Raw genomic sequence first — 25233 nt, 5'->3', positions numbered from 1 at the left:
TCTGAATCTGATTTTGTTACATGAACCTGAAGCAAGAACCCAGAATGGCAGAAGGAAAATGTTTTTCCTTCTCTGTACTGCATTGAGAACATTTACCAGCTCGATGTGTGGTACACGCCTATAATTCTGCAGAGGCTGAGGCAAGAGGGTCCCAAATTCAAGGTCAGGCTGGGCAACTCAACAAGATCCTGTCTAGAAGTTATATGAAAAAAATGACCATGCTGGGCCTGGGAGGAGTACAACAAGAGGCCAATTTGCTCTTCCCATAAGCCATGCAAACCATGTAGGGCTCAGGAAGAGAAAAGCCAGTTTGCACGTCCTGTGGGTCGATCCCTGCATGGAGAATCAAGAAGACCCCACCACCTGCTCCCATAAGCAACTGGCTGGTTTGGAGGACAGGCTGACTTGAGAGCAACTGAGGCCAAAAACTACTAAATGCTTGTATTGCTTGATTGACTCTGCAGGCTGGTAGTCTGAGCATGTATTAGGAAGACAACAGTATGCAATATAGCAAATATGGGGGATTTCTTTCTGTCTTGCTTTTGAAGTTCAATACTGTTCTCACTGTTTTGTTTCGCTCCATTTCATTGTCCCATTTTATTTGGTGTTCTGTTTTGATTGGTTTTATTCTCTTTTATTTGACTTTACTATGTCTGATGATATGGACAACTATTGTGAAAATACCAAGATATATTATGGTAGCCATTGTTGATTCCTATTACCCTGTTTTGAAGTTCTGTGCCACTTTCACTGTTTTGTTTTGATTGGCTTTATTATGTTTTATTTCATTAGGTTTTATTCTCTTTAAAAGAAAAAAGTGGCTGGGGGTGTTCTTCAGTATTTCCTGTGTTCAGTCTTCAAGAAAATACATACCCATGCATCAACTGCCAAATGAAAAGAAAATTAGCATTCTCATTCTCATTGATAAAGAACTAGGTTCAAACCTAATCGCTTTTGATTCTGGTGGGTCATCATCTCCTTGATATCAACTCATCCTGAAATCCACTGAAGAATTGCAAAGCTGAGGAACAGCCGTGGGGTGTGCAGTCATCTAAATAAAAATATTGACAGCTTGGTCTCTCTTTATGACTGTTTCAAGGTCAGCGTCATGCAACATTACTGGAGACCAAAGAACATAAAGTACTTGAGTGCTTGGAATTTATCCTGCCATGATCTGCCCTAAGCAAAGTTGTATGGAGAGAATTGTTTTCAGATTGTATTTCTCTCCCCCACTTTGCAAAAGAATTCATGTGGATTCTACCAACTTATATCCCCAACATCTGCTTCTCTTTATAACAAAACATCAACTGCATTCCTAAGGAGTACAGTGTTTATAAAACTTTCAGTCCTACTTTTATTTCTCTGCCAAGTGAAAATAGTTATTATCAGATAAACTTTTTTTTTTTTGCTAGTATCTTCTATTTTGTGTTTTCTTCTGTACGGGAGAAAACAAAATGTCCTAACTCATTTAAAATGAATTGATATTCTTAGTAACATTCTTAATGTGTAAGTGCAGTACAGCATCTGTCAGTCTGCCCTATGTGATAAGATGGAGACAAGTTATACCAAGGCATTGAATGTGGTACATCCCGAGGCATCCCTAGTTTTACTGATCAGGGGTGGGGCAATGGTTGCCCCAAGAATAGAGAAAGGATTCCTTTTATTTTGCCTTTTAGAGATTCCACACATATGACACCCTGTTTGTCATGGCTTGTGTCTAGATGTCTTCCAAAAGCTTCATGAGGTCATACATGGGGCTTTTTCAGAGGTGTCTGGATCTAGAGTGTATGACACTAGAATTGATTCATGGTGCAATGCTGGATTTAAAAGTATTGGGGTTAAGGGTAAGTGTTACCTACCAGTCTGGATAAAAGGGGAAGAAAGACACGATTAAGGTCCATTGTTGCTTTTGCTTCCTTGTGGACACCAAGAACTATTCTCTGTGATGCCCTCTGCCAAGCCACCCTGCCTTGAAACCAGTCAATTATGGACTGAAACATCTACTAACTGTGAGCTAAGTAAATCTTTCTCCCTTTAACTTTGGATGTTAGAAATTTTGTCTCAGCATAGAGAAAAGTAACTAAGACACCATTTTAGTTTTATATTAGACACCACCATGTTGCCATGGTGTGGTGGTGCTTGTCTGTAATCTCAGCATTGTGAGAGGCTGAGGCAGGAGGTTTAAGACTAGCAATTTAGTGTGTTAGCAAGACTCTGTCTCAAAAAGATTTTTTAAAGGCTGGGGATGTGGCTGAGCATGAAGGACCTCAGTTTAATCCCCAGTATCCACCTCCCCAAAAGTAACAGAGGAAAAACCCATAGACTTCTAGAATCATAGTCAAAATTAAAAAGTCAATCTGAAAAATGGAAAATAAAACACAACAAGTGCCCCACCCCTGATCTTGGTAGAACTAGGGATGCCTCCTTATGCACCACATTCAATGCCTAGATATAACTTGTCTCCATCTTAGCACATAGGCTGCTACATCCCCGTGGATATGCAAATATGTCACATACATTTAGACCTACTCATTAAATGCACCTTAACCTGTGCACAACTATATTGATTATATTTTATATTACATCATTCACATTGCTCATTATCAGAGACACTATACAAACTCTATACACAGTATATATTTATATTTCTCACATATTAGAACAACACAGGTCATTTACAGAAGAAAAGATGGCTCAGATTGTGAGGGTATAATGATGCCAATATCAGGAAATGTCCAAGATGAGTTGAGAATACTGAGTCTTTAAAAACAATGTAGGAGTAAATTAGGTAAATCAGGACAGAATATTGTTCTGTGAGGATAACAGACTAAGACGCAACACACTGTAAATATAAGGGGCTGGTCAGGAGGATTGGGAGCTCAAGGCCAGCCTGGGCTATATAGTAAGTTGAAAGCCAGGCTGAACTAGAGTGCAACACTATCTCAACAAGAAAAAAAAGGGCTGGTATTTAGCTCAGTGGTGTAAGCGCCTGCTTGGCAATCATGAGGTCATGAGTACGATCTTCGGTTCCAAAAAAAAAAAAAGATGAAGGAAACTACATGGTGCATAACTCTAGATAACTGGAAAACACTGACCCAGAAATTCAGAGTGAGAGTGGCTGGCTATAGCAGGAGGCAGAGATCCCTGCTTGAGACCTCTAGTTGCCAAAGCCTAGGACAGGCGGGTTTTTCTAATTGAACATGGGCTCTATGAGCTTCATGTCTTCTATGCTATCAACATACCCATTTATGTTACAGTGAAATTCAATATAGTTGTAGCCCCTGCTTTCTCTGTAGCTGTTTGTGAAACTCTCCCAGTGACACTTGAGTACTCTGATTGGTATCTGGGCCCATACATATATATTCCTGTAGCGGTCATTCCACTTGCTATTATAGCATATGTGCTCCACTCTGTACCATGAGATATAAATGAACAAGTGGAAAGTCTTGTGCTTCAGAGCTTGTCTTTCTTTCATGAGGAAATCACATTTGTATGCACTGAACTCTTGGCTTGGACTTAGGTGGTAGTCTTCCATAAATTTCCTCCTGGAAATGTCTTTGCTCTGTACAAGCAGCCCGCATTGGAGGCACAGCAGGATCAAGAGAGTGACCCAGACCCTCAGAGAGGATGCCATCTCAGTCACCAGGGATGCCTGTGTGTACACAGAAAAGTAAAGATCAATGAGATGGTGCCCCGAAGGCTGACCTCTAATTGAAAGTTCCTATCCCTTCATTTGGACCTAATTTTGCTACAGTATTTGGTTCTCAGATCAAAAGATGATAACTCTCATTAGATAATAACACTGATAGAAAATAAAAATATTTTCCAGACTGAGACAGTCAAGAACAAAATTGGAAAAAGTAGATTAAGCTTATTTTGAGAATTGTAAACACTTTCTATCTGCCCTTTCCTCCACTCAATCTAAGGAACCCATCTCAACTAGCTAAGTGCTATTCTCCAGTTCACTCTGCAGAGAACATATGTCCAAAAGAAAATGGTATTTCAAATTTTATGTCTGCAAAGTGGAAAGGTTTATCACTTTTTAAGGGATATAGTAGATATATCCCTTAAAATTTAGTAATTGGATAATTACTTGGGATGCATTTCCTAGCCTGGAAGACTTTGGGTACCTGAAATCACAGCCCAGGCTGCAGTTACATTGGTAGTACATGATGGTGTTTCTCTGGTCTTGACTTCTACGTAGCATGTCCTTAGGACCTGGATGGAACATACTATCACTTTTAAACTAACCACCATACTCCTCAGAGGCTGTTTCTCTGTCATCGTTAAAAATGATCTTGATTCATCAGCTGCTTGTTAAAAGTATCATCAGGGTAAAGGAATGTCAGGTTGTGTGTGTGTGTGTGTGTGTGTGTGTGTGTGTGTGTGTGTGGCAGAGTTAGTGGTCCTGGGGACTGCACTATTCTGACTACATCCCCAGTCCTTTTTACTTTTTTTATTTTGAGACAGCATCCTCATTAAGTACCCATGTTGCTAACGCAGGGGTCAGTTTGTGATCCTCCTGCCTCAACTTCCCTAACTGCTGGGATCCCGGCACCCGGCTGAAACTTCAGTTTTGAAATATTCCTCTAGTCAATTAAGTATCTAAACTAAAACTGCCTTTATGGGATCTACTGGCTGTAGAAGAGGGAATCACACTGAAAAAGTTTTCTCCTTAAACTAAGTCTCTTTCCTCATTTAGGAGCAGTGTACTGGGCTCTACTAAACTTCCCACCAGATTTGCTACTCTAAATATCCAGGTCCTCCGAAGGACCTAATAATGGCCATTTCAGGGCTGGAGGTGTACCAATATGCATATTTGGAAGGCTGGAGATGGGAGAGAGAGAGAGAGAGAGAGAGAGAGAGACAGGAAAAGGCTACACTGCTGGAATTAATGCTGAGTTGAATATATGGCGTTGTTTTCTATGACTTACATGCAATTTTTCGTTCTTTACTATCTAAAAGATCACAAGCTCTTTCCAATATTTTCCTACCTTTCAACCAAACATCCTATGTAACACCAAACACCCTATAAAACACCCTCATGAGAGTTCTTACCTTTTTTGGATGCAGCATTCACATTAGTGGCTGTGGTATGGGAGTGGGACAGTGAAGCAGTCTGTGTCCTTCTCTCAGTGCCCAAGAAGTCTGCAGCAAAGAAAGGAATGACAGTGGGAGGTCTGAATTTTTGATAATTTGTGGAGGTGGTGGAGTAGAGGAAAGGATCAGGACATCTTTTTACATGAACTCGTTCTTATATCTTCTCATGTAGAACACTTGGGTCCACTCTGAGAATAGCCTCAAGCAAAGACTAAAACATCAAAGAATGGCTTGGCTCCTGGGTAGAAGGGAATTGCAGGGCATTTGAGAGCGGTGGCCCCAGAGAGGGGTCATCAGTAGTTTTTAAGAGACAATCAAAGACCTGGTTCCTAAACTCACTTTCTAGCAAATTTCTGGGTAATAATCTATCAGTGGCTGGGCTGTGTTCTATGAGAATTTCAGGGAGGAAAACCATTCTGGAGGCATGAACTATGGGACCTTTATGGAGAAGCGAAAGAGCATCTAGTCAGGGGTCCAATTTACAGATAAAGTGAATGTGAATAACAATTTCTGTTATGGTTTAGATCTAAAGTTCCCCAAAAGTCACATGTGTCCAGAGGTGGTGCTTTGATGATGACTGAAACAGAGAACATTAAATCCAGCAGTGGATTAACCCATTGCTAGCTCCATAGCTGAATGTGCAGTTAGGAGGTGGAGGTTAGCTGGAGTAGACCACTGAGAGTGTGACCTAGAATGGAATATTACTGTCTCTGGCCCTTATTTTTTCTTTGTTTTTCTACTTCCTGATTGCCATGAAATGAGCAACTTTCCTCTGCTATGCTCTACCACACTGTTTCTGCCTTGGAGACAGCCAACCACAGACTGAATCCTCTTTTTAAAAAACCCATGAATCAGATTAATCCCTTCTTCCTTTAAATTTTGGGTGTTGGGTAGTTACAGCAATGCTTCCATTGCTCTGGTACCAGTTTTCTGTGTCAGTCAACATTTCCATTGCTGGGACACAGTATACCTTAAAAGAGGACACATTTGATCTGGCTCAGAGTTTCAGAGGATTTAATCCCTGGGGGTCTAATTCCAAGGCTGAAATGGCAAGGTGGACAGGCATGGCAGAAGAAAGTCATTTACTTCATGGCAGGCAGAAAAGACAGAGACAGACAGACAGGCACAGACATGGAGAAAGAAACATAGAGAGAGAGAGAGGACAGGAAGAAGAAGAAGAAGAAGAAGAAGAAGAAGAAGAAGAAGAAGAAGAAGAAGAAGAAGAAGAAGGAGAAGGAGAAGGAGAAGGAGAAGGAGAAGGAGAAGGAGAAGAGGAAGAAGAAAGAGAAGGAGAAGGAGGAGAAGAGGAAGGAGGAGAAGAGAAAGAAGAAGAAGAGGAAGAAGAAGAAGAAAGAAGAAGAGGAGGAAGAAGAGAAGAAAGGGAGAAGAAGGAGAAGTAAAACCAAGGACAGTAATTTACTCTATATTCTTCTAGGTTACCTCCCCACCACCAATCAGATCTGAGTCTTCCAATAGCACATTCAGGTATGAATTAATTCACCAATAAGTATATTGATCTTATGTTCTAATCACCTTCCAAAAGTCCCACTTGAAATGGACTTTTGGGGGGACACTTTAGATCTAAACCATTGCATTCCTAACTGACCCTAAAAAACTAATGTCCATTTCATTATGCAGAATGCATCTAGTCCATCTGTAAGAATTTCCCAAGTCTTAAAAGCTCCAAAATCACTGAAAAGTCCAAATCCAAAGTTGGCTCTGATACTTAATGCAAACTCTTAACTATGAGCCCTTAAGAAAATAAAATCAGACAGAAATATTTCCAACAAACAATGACACAGATTAAATATTTCTAATCCAAAATGGAAGAGTATGGGCATAGAAAGGAACTGAACCAAGCAAGACTAAAACCCAGCAGGGCAAACATTCAATTCTGTAGCTCTTTGTCCAGCACCAGGCCAAGTGGTGAAGAGACGTGAGTCCACATGTCTTGGGCAGCCCCATCCCTTTAGCATTGCTGCTTGGGACCCACCTGGCTGCTCTCTTGGTCCGACTGCACCCACAGCCTGCAGTTTTCCTCGGCTGATGCTCCACATACCTGGGATATACAATTTCCTGGGGGTGTACACTGCATCCTTGGCTTCATGCCTACAGCTTTCTTCACTTCCCTCTCAGGGGCTCTGTGACTGTTAACACTGATGTATCATCTTGACTGGATTAAGGAGGACCTAGAAGGTTAATAAAGCACACTTCTGGGTGTGTCTGTGCTATGTTTCCAGATATGATTGACAAGTAGGCCAGCAAACTGAAACACTTCGGCCACCTAATTTCAGAAACTAGACTACACTTAGATTCTGAATACATGCAAGACATCTCATAACTTTTCAAATCTAAATCTCAATACTTAAAATTCCAGTACAAACTTGTAATGAGGTAACAAATGAGAAACACAGGGCTCTGTCATCCATGTGTACAAGCTTCTTCATGATGCCAACATTCCATTCCCATTAAGGCTTTCAGGTTTTGTGTTGTTAACGCCCATCTTTCTCCCCTTTTGATAAAGATCTTTCCTGGAAGCATCACTGATCAACCATTCAGTCCAGGTTAATTAGCCATCATCTCTGGGATGGACTGATCCAATGTTCATGGTCAAATCTTTAACAACCATGAATCTGTGTCAAGAAACAAAACAAACTGTTCTGCCACACCTGAGCAGCAAGGAGGGCCAGGGTGATAAACTGTTAGGCTGAGTACATGGAATTTATTGTTGAATTCAGTTTTTCTGTTTCATGATCATTAGCTATCATTGCAAAGTACCAGGTTGGCATGACTCAGTAGTTATTTTTTTTTTATTTAAGAGGAAAAAGAGAAAAACACAAAACAAAACAAAGCGGTGTAAGGGTACACGTAATACAGAACTACAAAAAAAACAAAAAAACAAAAACATAACAGTAAGAAATCACCTGTTAGTAGATTACATATTATCATCTTGAAAATAGTTGCTCAAATCACAGTATCAAAGAATACAAGGTGGACATTCAAACAGGGAGACTGCAAACAGCTGTGTTCAATGATCCAAAAACATTGATATAGTCAGCTATTTAACACCCCTAAACACACTTGCTGTTATATCCGTTAGAGCTCTTTTTCTTTTTTTCTTTTTTTTCCCTCTCTTTTTTACAACAAAATTTACACATTTTGGATTTTATTACTCCTTAGTGCTTATTACTTTTTTGGGGGAGGGAGAGAATACAGTCAAATATGGCAAAACAAAGCTGTCAGTCAAAACCAAGGATAGACATAGCACATGGTGTAGAACAGAGTACAAGGTTATCAACAATGGTTATCAACGTTGTCTCTTGTTTCCTTAAAAAGAATTGTCTATCTCATTAGATATTATAAAGTTGGACAAAACAGTAGAGAACAAGACCAATAAAACTTAGGCATTGTAAACATTACAGGACTTCCAAAGAAGACAATAGTCAAACCAGAATGGGCATCTTAGTGAATCTATTGCCTTCAAAGTAGTTGCCTATGTCTTCAAACTTGATACTATCATATAGAATGGAACAGATGACTCAGTAGTTATATACCCGTGGAAATTTAACAAGTGACAAACACAAAATTTAAGAAGTACATGAAGTAAAAATAACAGCAACATTAGGACTCCAGTTTGTCAAATGGTTTTGAGCCATGAACATAGGCCTGAAGATAACCAAATTATCATGTGGAATTTGGTGAGACCCACTTCTGACCATATGCCTGTTCTCTTTCTTTGCTTAATTGGATCTCAAATTTCCCCAGTGGAATTTATCAAGGGGAACTGCGGTGGATTAACTAATGGGCACCTTGTAACACCCAGCTGAACTGAATCAGCATGGTGCTTGGTGTGAAAGGCCCACCCGAGGACTGTTGCCAACAGCATAAAAAGAGAACTGGAGGGGAAGATAATGCATTGGTGATCCTCCTGGAGAAGTTTATCATACTGGCTTTTCTGAAATGAACTCGACTGTTTTCATCAACAGAGAAGCCTGGTCCTCGCTGTCACTAAGAACAGCTGCAGTTCTTTTTGTAGGAGCTTTGGTCCTTAGCTTGAGTGTTGCTTCTTGGCTTCAGTGTAGTTCCTTCAACCCACCGGCACAAACTTTCTAGCTTCCACCACTGACCTTTGAGGCCTTTTGTTGCAGGTCCTTAATACAGACTCGCACAAGACACTGTTGTGGGTTCCAGGACTCCAGTTGGATTTGTGGAGGACATTGCCATGGGCTCTAGATCTTTAGTGGGACTCTTGCAGGACATTGCAGTGGGATCAGGCCCTCAGCTGGATTCTTTGGGTCTCTAGTGTGGACCTATTTCCTGTACTCTTTTGCGTTTGATTCTTTGGATGAATCCTATAAATTAAAATAATCCTCTAAGTATATCCTTTATAATCCTATAATGAAAATAATCCCATAAATTATGCATCCTGTATTAAATCTTTTTCTCTATAAACCCTGACTACAACAGGTAACATGTAGTATTATTGATGGTGCAGACACCTCTTTTATGGGTTAGATCTAAAATGTTTCCCAAAAGTCTCAAGAGCTCAGAGGTGGGGCTTTTGGAGGATAATTGGATCATGAGGTTCCAACATCATCAGTGGGTTAATCTACTGATGGACTTATAATTTGATAGCATCATTGGAAGGTGATAGAATTTAGAAGGTGAACCATAGGGGCATGACCCTGAGGACAGCATCTTGTTTCTGGTCCTTTTTCTCTGACTCTCTTACTCTTCTATTTCTTGGTGCCATGAGGTGATGAGCTTTCCCTCACTATGTCTTCCACCACAATGTTTTTGTCTTGCCACAGCTTTAAATGCAATGGAACTAGCCGACCATGGACTGAAACCTGCAAAACCAAGCGCCAAAACAAATCTTTATTCATTTAAATCATTTTTTCAGGCAGTGTAGGCTGACTAATACAACCTCCTACTTCAACTAGTGTATACGACTTTGTTGTCTAAGATTACTTCAGCAAAGGAATATGGTGAATGCTTCTGAATGGAAATAGCCTCTTCAATGGGATCTGTAAAGATAACTAAAAGAGTACATAAATTTATAATCTGGTATTCCTCAGCAGATACTGAAGCACAGCAGAGGAGACTTATGTAAAAAGTTTAGACTCATACTTATTACCAGGTAAGGGCCTTCTAAGGTAGCATAGAAAAAATAAAGATACACAGAAAGGGCAAAAGAAAAACTGAAACTTTAAAATTGTATTTTAAAGATAATTGCAACTCTAGAATACCAAGTTACCCAAAGTTGCAATTCTTTTTTGGGGTCCCTAAGACTGTTCTTTCCTTTCTCGGCTACTCATTCTTAAATTCCAATGAGTCTTAAAAGATACAGTAAGCCCATAACTTGGGCCCGTCCTCTTCTTCCACACTATAGCCTCATGAGTTCCCTAGACCTTCCTTCCCTTGACCATCTAAAGGCCCCAACCCTCAGATCGTTATGGACGCATCCCACAAGCAATTGCATTCCTTTCTAAGTGTGCGTTTCTTTGATTCTGCTTAGTAATTCTGCCCATGCTTCCCACAGATGTGTCCTAAGATGCTTCTCTATGATTAAAATCTATGAACCTACTCCATGGAGCGGATGGTGGAGTGGAGCAGGTGGTGGTGGTGCTGGTTTGTGAGTCAAGGACCCCATGTCCTCTCTGAGGGAATCTCCTTGGACCCAGTCCAGTGATATACACTTTGACTGGTCATTAGGGAGTAAACTGAAACACTGATGTTGGTAAATTCAACCAAATGCTTTCTTATAACTTTGCCATCTGCGTCTCTTTCTCTCTGTTTCTCTGTCTCTGTCTCTGTCTCTGTCTCTCTCTGTCTCTCTGTCTCTCTCTCTCTCTCTCTCTCTCTCTCTCTCTCTCTCACTCTCTCTCTCTCTTTCTCTCTCTTGTTCTCCCTGAGCCTGGGTTTCCCTTTTCAGCAACTAGAGACTTCTAAATCTCTACAAAATGAGCACTTATCTATAAAGACACTGAAAACAAGGCATTTTTGCTCCCTCTAAAGACAAATAGAAAGAGGTATCCGGAGGTACACGCCAGAGTGTGTAGCAGCTTCATCAGGTCATTATACCCCATTCCTGGATAAGAAGGAACTAAAAACTTGCTTTCCAAGGAGCACGAAGTAAGGATCACCTATCCATAGCTTGAGCAAAGCTTGCACCTGAGTGTGGGATCTATTCCTGAGCTGCAGTAAGAAGAGTGGGACTCAGGGTGACAGCTGAGGGAGTCATCCTCCAGTTCTGCATACTTTTAGATCAAAGGGCTTCTGAATAGGCTTACACTTTGATCTCCCTGTCTCATTGTTTCCCTTCAAAAACCCAAAAGAGTATAAGCCCCATCTAGCTAACTTGCTACTGAGCCCCTTTCAGAATGCTGGGGGAACTCCCCCGTGGTGTAATTCAAGTATGTGACAGCTGGTGTTATACCCCAGGCCTGGTGGTTTATGGACTCAAGCCAGGTAAGAACCATTGACTTTGTTTCCTTAAAACTCCCCTCCTCCTTCCTTCCTTTCCTATTTTTTTCTTCTCTAGATACTTAATTGAAATCCTGTTAACCTATGGGGCGGGGGGGGGGGGTCACAGCAGTCCCAGCAACACACAGCAGCTATCAAAGAGATGCAGGATAAACTGTGTTCTTTGGGGCTACAGCCCAGGCACACCTGCCCTGCTTCCCGTGGTCCTGGCGCTGCTGTTTCACCCAGCAGCTTTCCAGGGCCATTTCCTGGGTCTTACTTACCTGTCATTCTTATCAGTTTTTCCCCCTCCCTTCACCTTATTTGTCTTCATTTCTTTCGGTAATCTCAGCTTCCTGTTTATTTCTCTGTTCAGACGAGTATGTGCTTTGTAGTTAATGCGGGCAAAGAGGCATCTTCAGACTTTTACTTTTGTTTAATCATGCAAACTGTCCAGGTAGTCTCTGTGTAAACTACAAGTATCATATAGGCCCAGAGTATTTAAGTTCTGGGTATGACTTCTTGAGGAAAAAGCTAAAAGCTGAAGTCCTAAAGAGATCCTATCTATTCTCTCTCTTTCTTTTCTTTCCTTTTTTCTTTTTAATCTCATTTCAAAAGTACACAAGGGAAATCTTAAACATATGTGCATCTGACAGGATTTTGGGAATTCAGTGTACTGCTAGGGTATATTTTACAAAATTGAGACAACTTTAAATCACAGGATTTAAAGAAAAACTGTTTTCTTTATAATTCACCTCAGCTTCAAGAAGTTAAGAGCAGGAAGACTTGACCTCAAGATGGAACTTCAGATTGTAATTAGTATCTCAGCTTAATTTTTTTGTAAAAGAGAGGGGAAATGGACAGAAATCCCATGTCCAGGTTTTTATGACCCTGTACTACATCCAAAATTATATGGGTTTTGTAAAATCTATTATTTCTGCTATTCCCAGAATTAGACCCTACAGAATATTCGCTGTTAAGTGCCACAATAGAGCTCTCAGCACTGGTAACAGAGCCAACAACAGTGGCTCCAGAGGCCCTTCCAGGAAAGCTCTGGACTCAAATCAGAATGTTCCTCTCCTCCATCTTCTCATACAGCCTCTTTCTCCACTCCATCCTCAAAACCAGAGAGACTCAGTTTTGCTGGAGTAAGACATGCCATGTTTTATATGATCCAACTGTGTCTAAACCTTTTAATATTTGTCTGCTTTAACAAGTGCAGGAGCCAGTAATGGTGGTGCATACCTGTGATCCCAGCTCTGAGGCTGAGGCAGGAGGATCGGTGTAAGTTCAAGACAAGCCTGGGCTACAAAGTGAGCTCAAGGCCGGCCTGAATTGCATATCTAGATGCTGTCTCAAAACGACAAAAAAAAAAAAAAAAAAAAAAAATTATGGAGGAGCAGGACATGGTATTATTATTCCTCTCTCCATGGCATTATCTGGACCAATATGAGCAAAAATTGAGATAATTTTCAAATGACCCAAATAAATTCATAGGTGAACTCCAGAGTTTGAATATAACATTTGATCTAATTTTGCCTGAACTTTAAGTATTGTTTTTTCCCTTTCTACACCCCTGAATAAAAAGTTTGTAAATGGGCAGTGACACAAGCTTATGCTAATAAAATGCATAAGAAAGCATTAATTATAAAAAGACTGGAAAAATTGCCCAAAGCAACTGGAGCTCTCTATAAATATACTAATATTGATCTTAACTCTTCTGCAGGGCAAATATTATTGGGAACATATTTTATTAGCCAATCTGTTCCAGATGTTTGGAGATAATTTCTGAGAAAACTATGAGCCCTTAGACATGTATTAATCAATTTTTAAAGTTTGGTTTTTTCAGGGCTTCAACAATAGGGACAAAGCAGAAGAGACTGCCAAGGCCCAGAAAAAGTGACTACAGGCATAAGAACAGGCTAATTATTGCTTTGACATTAGAAACTTTGCCTCCTCAGAAAAATCTTAAAGATCCATATTCAAAGAGGGGAAGTAATATGAGATCAATGGTTGCTACCTCTGTGGAGTGCTTGGACCTTCGAGAAGACTGCGGTGGGTGGAGCCCTTCTCCATCCAGATATACGTTTCCAAGTAATGGAAGATGCTGGACGTGCGACCGTTAGTGCCTCTGAAAGGAGGAGAGGCCATCTGCTCCCATCGTCGCTGCCCTGTAAAACTGAAATGGTTTTCTGTGACAAAAGTCTGAGAACCTAGTGGGGCGAGGGTGGCTTGGAGAGGAAAGGTGGGGTCCCTGTCTTCTCTTTGGAGGAAGTGCCTTGGACCCCATTTGTTGACACTTCCAGATCTATAGCATAGCAAGACAGAACTGACCTACTCATCTGTTTCAGAGTTATACTATATTGATTGGCCCTGGAGCAGTCAGACATCCTAAGTCACCTTGGCCCTTTACTTCCCGTTTATTGAACCAAGGAGTTGCCTATGCATATAAACAACACTAAATTTTCCACAGATAAGGAATACATCTTAGGAGGGCGTAATGAACACTTTCCTTAGAAATCCTTGCACATGGCTGAACCCAAGTGGGGAAGCAATGTTGGTAGTTAACCAGGGCTCTGCTCATAACATCACATTGTTAGGTGCCATGAGTAATTAAAGAACTAGGATTTCAAGAATGCGTGCAAGCAATTATTTATCTCTTGGGTATTTTCAGTTTGGGTTATAAACTGACAGCAAATCCTCTCTAAATAGATTCTATGTAGCATTGAGTTTAGATAAGGAATATGAGTGAATTCAAAAGATTAAACCTTAGAAAGGACCCAAAGTAAAATTCGAGCAGGTAATTAGAACTGCATTTGGAATGCCAGTGAAATCTATTATAGGGTAAACTAAATAGTCACTAGCACTGAAAACCTTACTTCTCTACAAACCAGGGTCGTGATTCCATGAATGACAAAGAAAGAAGTGGTGAACAAAAGGAGGAAGTTATGAGAGTTTTAGTGGAAATAATAAGAGGAAAAAGCACAGGCCGGGCGTGGTGGCTCACGCCTGTAATCCCAGCACTCGGGAGGCTGAGGTGGGACGATCCTTTCGAGTTCGAGACCAGCCTGGGCTGCAAAGTGAGCTCAAGGCCAGCCTGAACTGCATAGTGAGACTCCATCTCAAAAAAGGCACACACAAAAAAAAGCTCATGATAGTCTATTGAGAGGGAATTCTAGTGGGAAAGCCAACCTGTGGCCCCAACCCTACTGTTACATGCATAAGCATAGCACAGGGAAGTAGATATTTCAAAGGAAATGGGTTTAAAAGTAAATTGATTATCTTGCATTTTGGTTTCTCAAGGTCCAGTTAAAATCCAGGGCTAGAGATAAGGGAGGACTGCTAGAGCTGCTGATTAAATTAGTGTACCCTGGAAGAAAGAGTCCTTATCTCTCTTTATCACCCCAGTGTTTATTTTGTATTCTTGTGTTTTCTTTTGTTTCTAAATTTAACCCCCTGCTTGATTAACCTACTGCTTAAATAAACTCTTTTCTCCAACCTCATCTTTTGGCTAATCATAACTAAATTAAACTACTACAGAATCATGGACAGATCAGATTTTTTTCTCCTAATCATAAAAGTCAATAAAATTTCCATTTTTTGGCAAAGATCTGGGAAATGTAGATGCTGGAATTGTTTATACATGAAAAAGAAGAGTATAGGGTAAAAAATAGTAGTAGGAAAAGATTTATCCAGGTTTGGTCAGTTTTTCCTGGGAGAACTGTTCACATGACATGTTTTTAAGTAATATAGTAGTATTTTCAAGGTGTTTTATGCCTTCTTTAAATGAGATATGTGTATGCAGAAATCAGATCCTTTGAATATGGCAGCACAAAGGTTGCTTAACAGCAAGATTGAAGGAAATCTGAGATAATGTGGCCAAAGAAAATCCCTGAGATAAGTTTCCTACAAGATAACAGGCTTAAGAATGCATGCTTGTGAGTTTCTTTGTGTTTCTCCCTGGGATCCCTTTTGATCTGTGATAGGATTTTTGGTGCAATAAAGGGAAAATATAAAATAAAAATGGCCTTTACTCTAAGAATGTGGAGAGAATCCCATGACCACCGGTGCCTGGCTTTCTCTGCTGGAAACACGGTGTGGGGGGCATACATATAGTTTCAGACTGGGGTGGTGCTTAAGGTGCCATTGCTGATGCACAGGCAGCTGATTGGGACTCTTATGCCACAGGTAAGTTGTCATAGGGGAACAAGGAATTGACCTCAAGGTAAACGTCCCTTGGTCCCACCTCCCACTGTCATAATATCCTATCTAGGGCAAAGCCCTTTCATTCCCATCTTTTTATTGTTAGGAAAAGGGCAAAGTCTCTCTCTTACTACTTACTGCTGAAAGGGGGCATCATATTGGGGTTTAGGAAGGTTGACAGGATGATGGTTGATGTCCATGTAGAAGCTGGTGCCAGGTGTTTTAGCCAGGACAACTTCATCATTGGTGAATGTCCACACATTAGACTGGAAAAAACAAAGAGACACGGTGCTATGAGCAGGCAGACCACTATCATATATGAAGACCCAGGTGAGGTAGAAAGAAAGGTGCCTTTGATTTAGATATGTCATTTTATCGGGACCACAGTGAGGTAGAATTCTGAAAAATAAATGTGGGGTTAAGAGGAGTGAAGTTATGAGAGGTGATTATTCCTCTACCTGAAAGGGTAAAAGTTAAAAGTGTAGGTAGGTAGGGCTTGTCTCTGGTCCAGGAGTTGAGCTGGAAAGAATAGGAGGGATGGAGATGGCCATGGCTATGTCACTGTAAGGAAGATAAGAGCCTAAGCCTTCAGGTATCTCACGTTTGACTAAACAGCTGAGGGTAGAGAGAACTAAGACAGTTGTCACATAGAACAACATGAAGACAATCTTATGCATGATGTGGGAGTCTTTAGGAAAGACTGTTAATAGTCTTGCTATAAAAAATATAATTAATAGAATGTAAGGAATTAGGAACCAAATTGGATAACAAAACATGACTTAGCCTAAGAGTTGTGGCTGTGAGGCCTTGGTGAGAAGGAGATGAGTGGGCAATAAGATGGTTAGATTTAGGGCTGGAAGGGCACCACTTGAGTGATGTCGAACCAGAATGGCAGTCCAACAACTTTGACCACTGTTGGAGTTGCCAAGAAGACCAGTTAGGGGCCACTCCATCTTGGTTGTAGTCCTTGGGATGATTTCCTGTAACAGGACTTTGGTAAGTATATCAGCAGTCTCCCTGGATGTGGGAAAGGCTTTTATCTATCCTGAAAAAGTACAAACAAAGGTAAGAAGACATTCAAGAGTTTTGTGGCAGGGCAGGTGTGTAAAATTTACCTGCCAGTCCTGACCAGGGTTGTGTCTGAGAAATTGATAAAAAGGAAAGGAAAGGGTGCTATGTGTCCCTGAGGAGAGGTTTTACTATATAGATGACAGGTGTAAGTTGTTGAGACCTCAGAGTGTCTGGGTCAGTCTGCATAAACACAAAGGAATAAAAATGCATTTTTAAGATCTAGGTCTATAAAGTGAGTGGTGGAGGGAGGGATATGAGAGAGTATGGTATAATGGTTTGACACCATTGGGTGGACTGGGGTAACAGCACTACCGATTACCCTAAGATCCGGTACTAGATGATAGGACCCATCAGGCTTGAGTGCTTGGAGAATAGGAGTATTATAGGGTGAATGAGTAAATTTAAGAAAACCATTGTCTAAAAGGCACTTAATTATAGGTTTAAGTCCCTGTAAATGTTTGGGAGCTATGGGATATTGGAGAACACAAGGAAAAATTGAAGGATCCCTGAGACATATTAAAATAGGCATGGTATGGATAGTGCAGGTGGGATTGGAGGTATCTCAAACTATGGGATCGACAGGAGAAGAAGCAAATCTGGAACCTTCATGGAATGGGCCCTGTCTGCAAAGGCTGCATAGGTTGGCCATCAACACCCACTATAGAGACTGAGGACTTAATATAGTAGCCTGAAAATTCAGGAAGAAGACTATACATGGCCTCTATGTCCACAAGTACAAAGAATATCTTACCTGAGACCTCCAGTGGACTTGGAGGGGCTCAGAGAAGTAGTGCATGTTTTTAAATCTAGAACCCAAATTAATGAGTGCATGTTTTTAAATCTATAACCCAAATAAACCTTGATTAAATGATTTGAAAATGTAAAAGGGGAGGAAAAATTGTTGAGCTCAAATAAAAAGAAACAGCTGTTTATTGAACAGGCAAACGGACAAACAGTCTAACAGATATGTATACTGACAATCACAAAATTAGAGTGCACTCAAATATATTTGGCCAATTTGAACTATAATAAATAGACTAATGTGAACCTTTTTGTAGCTCAATTAATAGAGATCTCTTAAAATAAGAATACTAGAAAAGGAACCTAATTTATGGCTAATCTGAGATAAGTCAGAAAGGGATAAAGGTACATGTATATTAACGAGTCCTTCGGGGTCAGCCTGTTCCCAAAGTGGGAGCAGAGATTGAGGCAGAGAAGACTGTGGAGTAGATAGCCATAATGCAGCCAACCGTCAGGCAGGTGTGTGTGGGCAATTACCCAATGATTGTCTACAAAGTGGTTGCTTGTCCCCATGAGACAAGGAAACACAGTCTGCTGGCCGGTCGCCTAGCTGCTGCCAGCAACATGGTAAGTCATCATGTGACCCGCAGCAGGGTGCTTGTTTCTGATCACAGGAGGAGCCACAAGGGGGCAGCCATTGATCCTGAGACCCATCCCAAGATGGCAGTGCCCTGTCATGTGGTAGAGGGCTGAAAGATGGAGGCTGTCCTCCACAGGAGCTGCAGCAACCATGTGGCATGCCAGAAGGCTGGAATGCCCAAAACCGAGTATGGTGAACCATCAGAGAAAATGGTGATGCAGAGGAAGGAGACACAGAACCCTCAGACAGGACAGAGGGCTCGGGGAGGGGAGATTGAGAAGTTGGAGACTGGGGAGAAATGCTAGAGGAAGGGTTAGAGACCCTAGGGGAAGGATTAGACACCCTAAGGAAAAGATTAGAGATCCTAGGGGAAGGATTAGAGACCCTTGTGGGTGAAGGAGGCGGAGAGGATGACACAGGGTGTATAGAAACCTCTGGCTGAGAAGGCTGTGGGATTTGGTATGAGAGACACAGGGGAGAAGCTGTAAAGTCAGGAGCCACATCATAAGTGCAGGGATGGGGAGAGATCCTGCTGGAGCAGAGCAAGCCAGAAGCATTTGGGCCATCACAGAAGACAGAATGAGACAAAGACACATCCTTAAAGTGAAAAAGGCCTAAAGACAAAGGATTTTTGCCAACTTGTCACCATTGTGACAGAAGTATAAATAAAAGATCAACTTTTTGGTTTTTGTAGCCTTTTAGAGGCCAAGAGCACCAAGGTTATGAACCAGGTACCCCAGAGGTATGTTTTTTGGGGGACAGGAAATGGTCTCCATGACCGAATGATAAGTGAGCTGAGAGAAGTAAGAGCTCGGGAAGTAAGAGCTGTAGCTCCTCCCAAGGAATGTGGAAGCTGTGCTGGGTCACACTTAACAAAAGAGATCATAAATTCGAAAGTGTGACACGGAAAGTCCCAACACCCATTGTCTTCAGCCAGGTCACCAAAGAGTGCAGGGCAGGGTCCCAGCAAACAAAAATGTCAGTCTTGCCTCAAGCCGTGTGGCCTAAGGAGCATGAAAACTGGTCTCCCTGTATGGGGACTTCAGGATGGGTTTTCTGTCACACGCTTGCTAAGGAACGAAAACAAAAAACTCAGGATAGATGGCAGCTCACCTGTGTTCAGTGAGGAAGGTCGCTGTTGCATTTGGTTTAGCAGCGGCAAGTAAACAGTCCCAGAGGAAGAAAAAGGTGGTTCTTAGATGGGGGGACTCAAACTAGGAGGGATTCTCAGGAGCCACTCACTCTGCCTTCCCGGTCGGGGAACCAAATGATAGGATTTTCAGTGCAATAAAGGCAAAATACAAAGTAAAAATGGCCTTTATTCTAAGAACTTAGAGAGAATCCCATGACTACCGGGGCCTGGTGCTTTCTGCTGGAAACGTGGGGTGGGGGACATACACATAGTTTCTGACTGGGGTGATGCCAAGGCGGCATTGCTGGTGTGCAGGCAGCTGATTGGGACTCTTTTCACACCACAGGTAAGTTGTCATAGGGGAAGGGAAAGTGACCTCAAGGTAAACATCCCTTGGTTCCGCCTCCCACTGCCATAATATTTTAATATCGTATCTAGGGCAAAATCCTTTCAGTTTGATCTATCTGTATACACATTAGTAGGTTTTCCTTTAGTTAGAAAGCAGGTCTGATTAAGAGAAAGTGGCTCTACCTGCTAGACAAATGTGGAAGAAGCCAAAGTACTTGCTGAATTTCAAATGGAGTGGTGTTTTACTCACTCTTTTCATTTCTAAAATAAAATACCTGACACCTAATATTAAAGGTGTTAAAATTAAATTATTTAAATTAAATTATTTAAATTCAATTTATTTAGCTCAAAGTTTGTGGAGGTTTCAGTCCATAGTTGGCTGGCTCCAAAGCACGGTAGCATGGAAGAGAAATATCACAGAGGAGAAATAGTTCATAGCATGGCAGAGCAGAGCAGGTATGAATAATTAATGACATTCCTGTGAGACCCCATAAAAATGAAACGCATTTTTTACATAGGTCTGCTCTGTCTGTGGAGCAGCCAGCTCTGCTGCTCTTCCCCTGGGATGCTCTATAGTTTGCTTCTTTGTTTGTTTTTATTGTCTTCTTTATTTTTGAGGCAAGATCTCACTATATAGTCCAGACTGACTATGAGCTCACTTTATGGTTTTGAGTTAATATTCCAATCACATTTGTGTCTTTTTCTGGGTGCCCTAAAGCTAGTGCATTTAATAGTCTCCTCTTTCAATCCATTAATAGCTACCATCTGCAGGGTCTCTTACTCAGTGGCATTTGGCTTACAGATTTTTAAACAAAACTTGTTTGGTACAGAAAGGAAAAGTTAGGGATCCATTTGCAGCAGTTGCTAGCAATGTAAGGAGCCCACAGAGTTGCCCTTGTGAGATGCCTGGAACCTGTTTGTATCTGTTAGAGACCTATCTGTAATACACTTTCTGAATTAGATGGCCTAAATATCTTACTTAGGATTTTGCTAGCTGTAATTGTCACTAGAGACCATGTGACCGAGTACACTGTCTTCCACCTACGCTGCATGAAGGGAGTGCAAAAGGGCAGGGCATCCATAGGCTGTGTGGAGGACCACTGGGACTGCTCTCCTCGACAGAAAACCATGTCTCCATTTTGGCTAAACCCAGCCCTAATTCTGTGTATTAAGCCGACTCAATTAATTCTTTACTCCCTCAGTTGACCTTAAGCCATGTAGATGGGTCTAGCCAAGGTGCTGCTGTGTGGGCTTTGAAGCAATGCCTGGCCTAAGCTCCCAATGACTAGATTGCACAGCTAGACTGAGTGATGCCGAGCTTTCTGCTGAGACCGAGGCTTGAGAAAGAACTCATGACATCTCAGAGCACAAAGGCCAGACTCCAAAGCTGAAGCACCAATACCAATACAAGATGCTTCCTCCAACTGTGTCAGAGGGATTACTTATTTTGCTAACCTCTCTCTGCATATTGCAGAGGTACTACCAGGCCTCCTACCTAACCCACCCACTGTACTTATGAATTTCCTTCCATTCTCACAGTCTTTCATCCCCAAACCACTCCCTCTTCATGAATTAGTAAAAGTCAGGTTTAGCTCTGGGCAGAGGCTTTTATTCTGATTAGCCATTGTTCTAATTGGACTTACGATCCCCTTGGCTCCCACAACCACTGATAAGTGTTTGTTTCCATAAGTTGCACTGGAAGTGGTAGATTGAAATTACTTATTGGAATTCCAATCACTTTTCGTTGGGCATCTTAGCTATTTTTCTCTCGTTGCTAAGACAAACTACCCAACACCCAAAATTAAGGAAATAAAGGTTGATTTAGTTCACAGTTTGTGGAAGTTTCAGTCCATAATCAACTGGTTCCAAAGCAGCATAGTATGACATGGTTTACAGCAGCAGGAGACAGCTAAAAAAAAGCAAGAGCCAAAGGGTAGGGGGAGCTGCCTCTTTTCCTCCCTCATATTGTAAGCAGGCTACCACTACCCAAGGCAGGTACTCACACCTTCCCATTCCTTCTTGTTGTACCATGACCAGTGTGGCTCTTAATGTCCAAGATAGAGGGGAGGACCGTGAGAGGATGGAAAAATAAAGTAAAAAGACGAAAGCTGAGGTCAGGTGGAGCCCTCTCTCTCCTGATGGGAAAAATGGACGGCTGGCCCTGGCAGATTGCAGTTCCAGCTTCTGTGGCTCTCAACATCACAGGATGAGGATGTTTACAAAGTGAGGTCCCTGCCCACCTGCTGAGTTGCTTCATTAAGCCTCCAACTCCTCAGATTGACACAGTATATTAACCATTACACTGTGGACTCCTCCAGACCTGGACGAAACTGGAGAGGAATCCACTATGTAGGTTCCAGTAAAATGGAGCATTAAGGGAAAACAATATCCTCTAGGTCAACTTTCTGGACTTGAAAAATTAAGAGGATCTTTCAGTGAAACTGTAGATTGCCACTGTCTAGTTATTAAATGGTAGGCTTTTCAGGAGAAGGCAAAACACACAAAGAAGAGGAATTATTTTTTGTAGCACAGAAGAGTAACTATTAGGTAAAACAGTCTATCATATCCTACAGTGCCTTGGTTCACAAGCTAATGCTTTCCACAGGTCTAATCACAAAACAAATTGGGGCCAGAGCCAAAATGAATTTCCCCATTAAGTAAATATTGAATTTGATTTGGATCTCATCCAACTGAGTTTGTGACCAGAACTGTGGAAAGAAGTAAGTTTGTGAACTGAGGTACTACTGTATCTCCAAATGACTAGTGGACTATGATGTTCCATACAAAAAAATGATTAACATTTGAAGAGATGGAACTACTGATTACCCTGATCTGATTGTTACATGTTATATACATGCATTGAATTACCATAATGTACCTCATAAATATGTACAAAAATATATCTCAATTAAAAAATAAGTAAATAATTTATTTTTTTAAAATGTTGGCCAGCAGGTAGTGCTTGCCTGTTATCCCAGAACTTGGGAGACTGAGGCAGGAAGATCACTGCAAGTTCAAGGCCAGTCTGGGCTATAGAGTGAGACCCTGACTCAAAAAACTAAATACATAATAAATAATAAAATAAAAGTATTGACTGGCTTGGTCAGTTGGGATACTATAGTATGCACTTCATAATCAGTAACAGTCAAGAATTGCTGCTATTTGAGATTGAGGTCAGCAAGGTATGCTGGTTTTGGGTAATTTGTTGGTGAGGCATAGCAATACGATTTATTGCATGAAAGTCTGGAACAAATATCCATCCATGGCCATTAGGGTATCTTATTTTGTCTTGTAATATTGGTGTATTATTACAATGACTTTTGCATGAGATAATGAAACCTTGTATTTTATATTCTTCAGTAATAGATTTAATACCTACAGAAATTCTTTCTTTATAGCGTATTTGGTTGTTTCTAGGCAAAATTTTTTGTTTATTTATTTTTTGAAACAGGGTCTCACTATGTAGTTCAGGTTGGCCTTAAACTTACTGTGTAACCCAGGCTGGCATCAAATTCATAGTGATCCTGCTGTCTCAGCTTCCCAAGTGCCAGGATAACAGATATGTTGTACCACTCCTGGCTAGGCAAAGATTTCAACAGGTTAATCTGAGTCTTAGTAGTGTGTATGACATAGAGCCTTTCTGTAACTATTGATAGTTTTGTCTGTAAAAATATGAGTATTTTTCCAACAAAAGTGGGTAGAATAGTTGTATCATCTTATAACTGTAACTTGCAAAATAGAACTTTAAAAGTTACATTTTTTCCTTTAGAGAGAAGTGGTTTCTCCAAATCTCCTTTGGCCTAGGGCACAAACTGTCATCGACCTCTCCTCAGCCCGGATGAATGCACAGAACATACAGATCTGGCAGCAGGAGGTCCAAGCGCAGTTTCATTTCTACAGGCAGGCCTGAGAGATGGCAGGAACCAGAAGCGATGACATAGGCCTGGACAGGCCCTCTGCACCAATGGATCAGGCGTGGCCTGCTTCTAGATCAGCAGAGGGACAAGTGGCAGAGAAGCAAGAAAAGAATTTGTTTCAGTGTGGCTGACACAGGGGGAGTGACTGTCTCTGAGTACCAGCACCGACTCCAGGTTACATAAGGAAAGAATGAAGTCAGCCTGAAAAAGTATGTGAGAGGGCTGGGGCTGGGGGGTGCGGTAGAGCTCTTGCCTCACTTGCACAAGGCTGTGGGTTTGATTCCCAGCACTGTGAAAAAAAGGAAAAGTATGCAAATAAAGTCTTCATCAAATCGTAGTCTGGTTGATCATTACCTTGGTCCAGAAGGATATGTAGCCACTTAACAGCTGAGTGGTTCAAACATAGTCCAGGCTCTTGTGTATGACAAGGAAAGAGGTGTCAGGGTTACATCTTGTACTATGTAGTGAGCAGCTACGTTTATGGAGGATTATGGGAGGGTAGTAGCAGAAACAGGCAGACAAGGGTGATGGAGAAAAGGGTGAAGGGGGAAAAATGGGACTCAATAGCTTTATGAAGTGCATACGATAGTATGCAGTTTCTAAAGAACCAGAAACCCTGACCTTAGGTGCCTCCCAGTTTGCCTCACTAATGTCAGTAATCTGCCACCTCAGGCACTTAGACCTCCTAAATTTAATATTAGATACTCACTAGGGTGGTGCTGTGTTTATGGTGGATTGAAGAGAAGGGAGAGGCTCACACAACCTTCCTGTATTGAACAAGAAGCTAGATACGTGAAAATTCGACCTCTTACTTCTTGATCCTTGGTTCTTTGTGTCCTTGATGAAAGAATTCAATCAAGACTCGTAGGCCATGCACACATATTGGTAGAATTTATTATAGAGAGTCATGCCTTCAAGTGAGAAGGTAGGCAGTACCAAGAAGGCACCTACACTACTAGAGTTTGGATACATTTTTATACACACAAACATTGTTCTTGGGATTCAGCCAACTAAGATAATTATGGTGCTTATCAACATTTTCCTTGGAAGCCACTCTGGCACTGCCAAAATATGACTGGGTAGCCTGTTTCTCAAAGTAGCTCACCAATTAACCACTGGATTGTTTACTTCTCCCTCTAAAGTTAGATCCCAGGTCCTTCTGGTCTCAAACAAAGAAATGAACAAAATGAGCAGTGGCCAAGTTTATTCAAGAAAGTCAAAGTGAAGACAGGGAGAAACTGGCTCTAAGAGTGAGCTTGGGCCAGCAAAGCAGAAAAAGCAAGATGAACGAACACCCTGAAAAACAGGGTGGGCTCTCATGAGGAGAGGTCACTATAGAAAGTTCTCGGGGTGCTCCTCCTTTGTGTTGTCCAAGTCCTGAGGAAACACTTGGGAACTTCTCCGTACGGGTCCCCAATAGAGGCCGTGCTGGGATCCCATGCCTTGGGCTGACGTCAGGTCTAGGCCTAGAAAATCTGCACAAATTCTTCTCTTGAGAAGACCAATGCAAGGCTTTGGGAACTGTTCTGTGCATCTGTCCAGGATCTTGTAATTAACAGGTCATGCTCACTTCTCCAGCCTGTTTTGCCACACCCTAATCTCCTGTCTCAAAATGT

General features: G+C 41.4%; 1 protein-coding gene across 1 annotated transcript; it reads right to left on the bottom strand.

Annotated features, from left to right (window-relative positions):
- Positions 1–3190: 3190 nt before the first annotated feature.
- LOC100721442 (epididymal secretory protein E3-beta) lies at positions 3191–3643 on the bottom strand. Its single transcript, XM_003474342.4, has one exon. It carries the CDS (start codon positions 3632–3634, stop codon positions 3191–3193), a length of 444 nt encoding a protein of 147 aa, XP_003474390.2. The 5' UTR covers positions 3635–3643.
- Between the last annotated feature and the right edge of the window lie 21590 nt (positions 3644–25233).

This window comes from Cavia porcellus, unplaced genomic scaffold, assembly GCF_034190915.1.
Source record: "Cavia porcellus strain 051 isolate PalLab524CR breed Dunkin Hartley unplaced genomic scaffold, mCavPor4.1 scaffold_26, whole genome shotgun sequence".
NCBI lineage: Eukaryota > Metazoa > Chordata > Mammalia > Rodentia > Caviidae > Cavia > Cavia porcellus.
The sequence above is the reverse complement of the archived record's forward strand: the minus strand, read 5'-3'. Positions and strand labels throughout refer to the sequence as shown.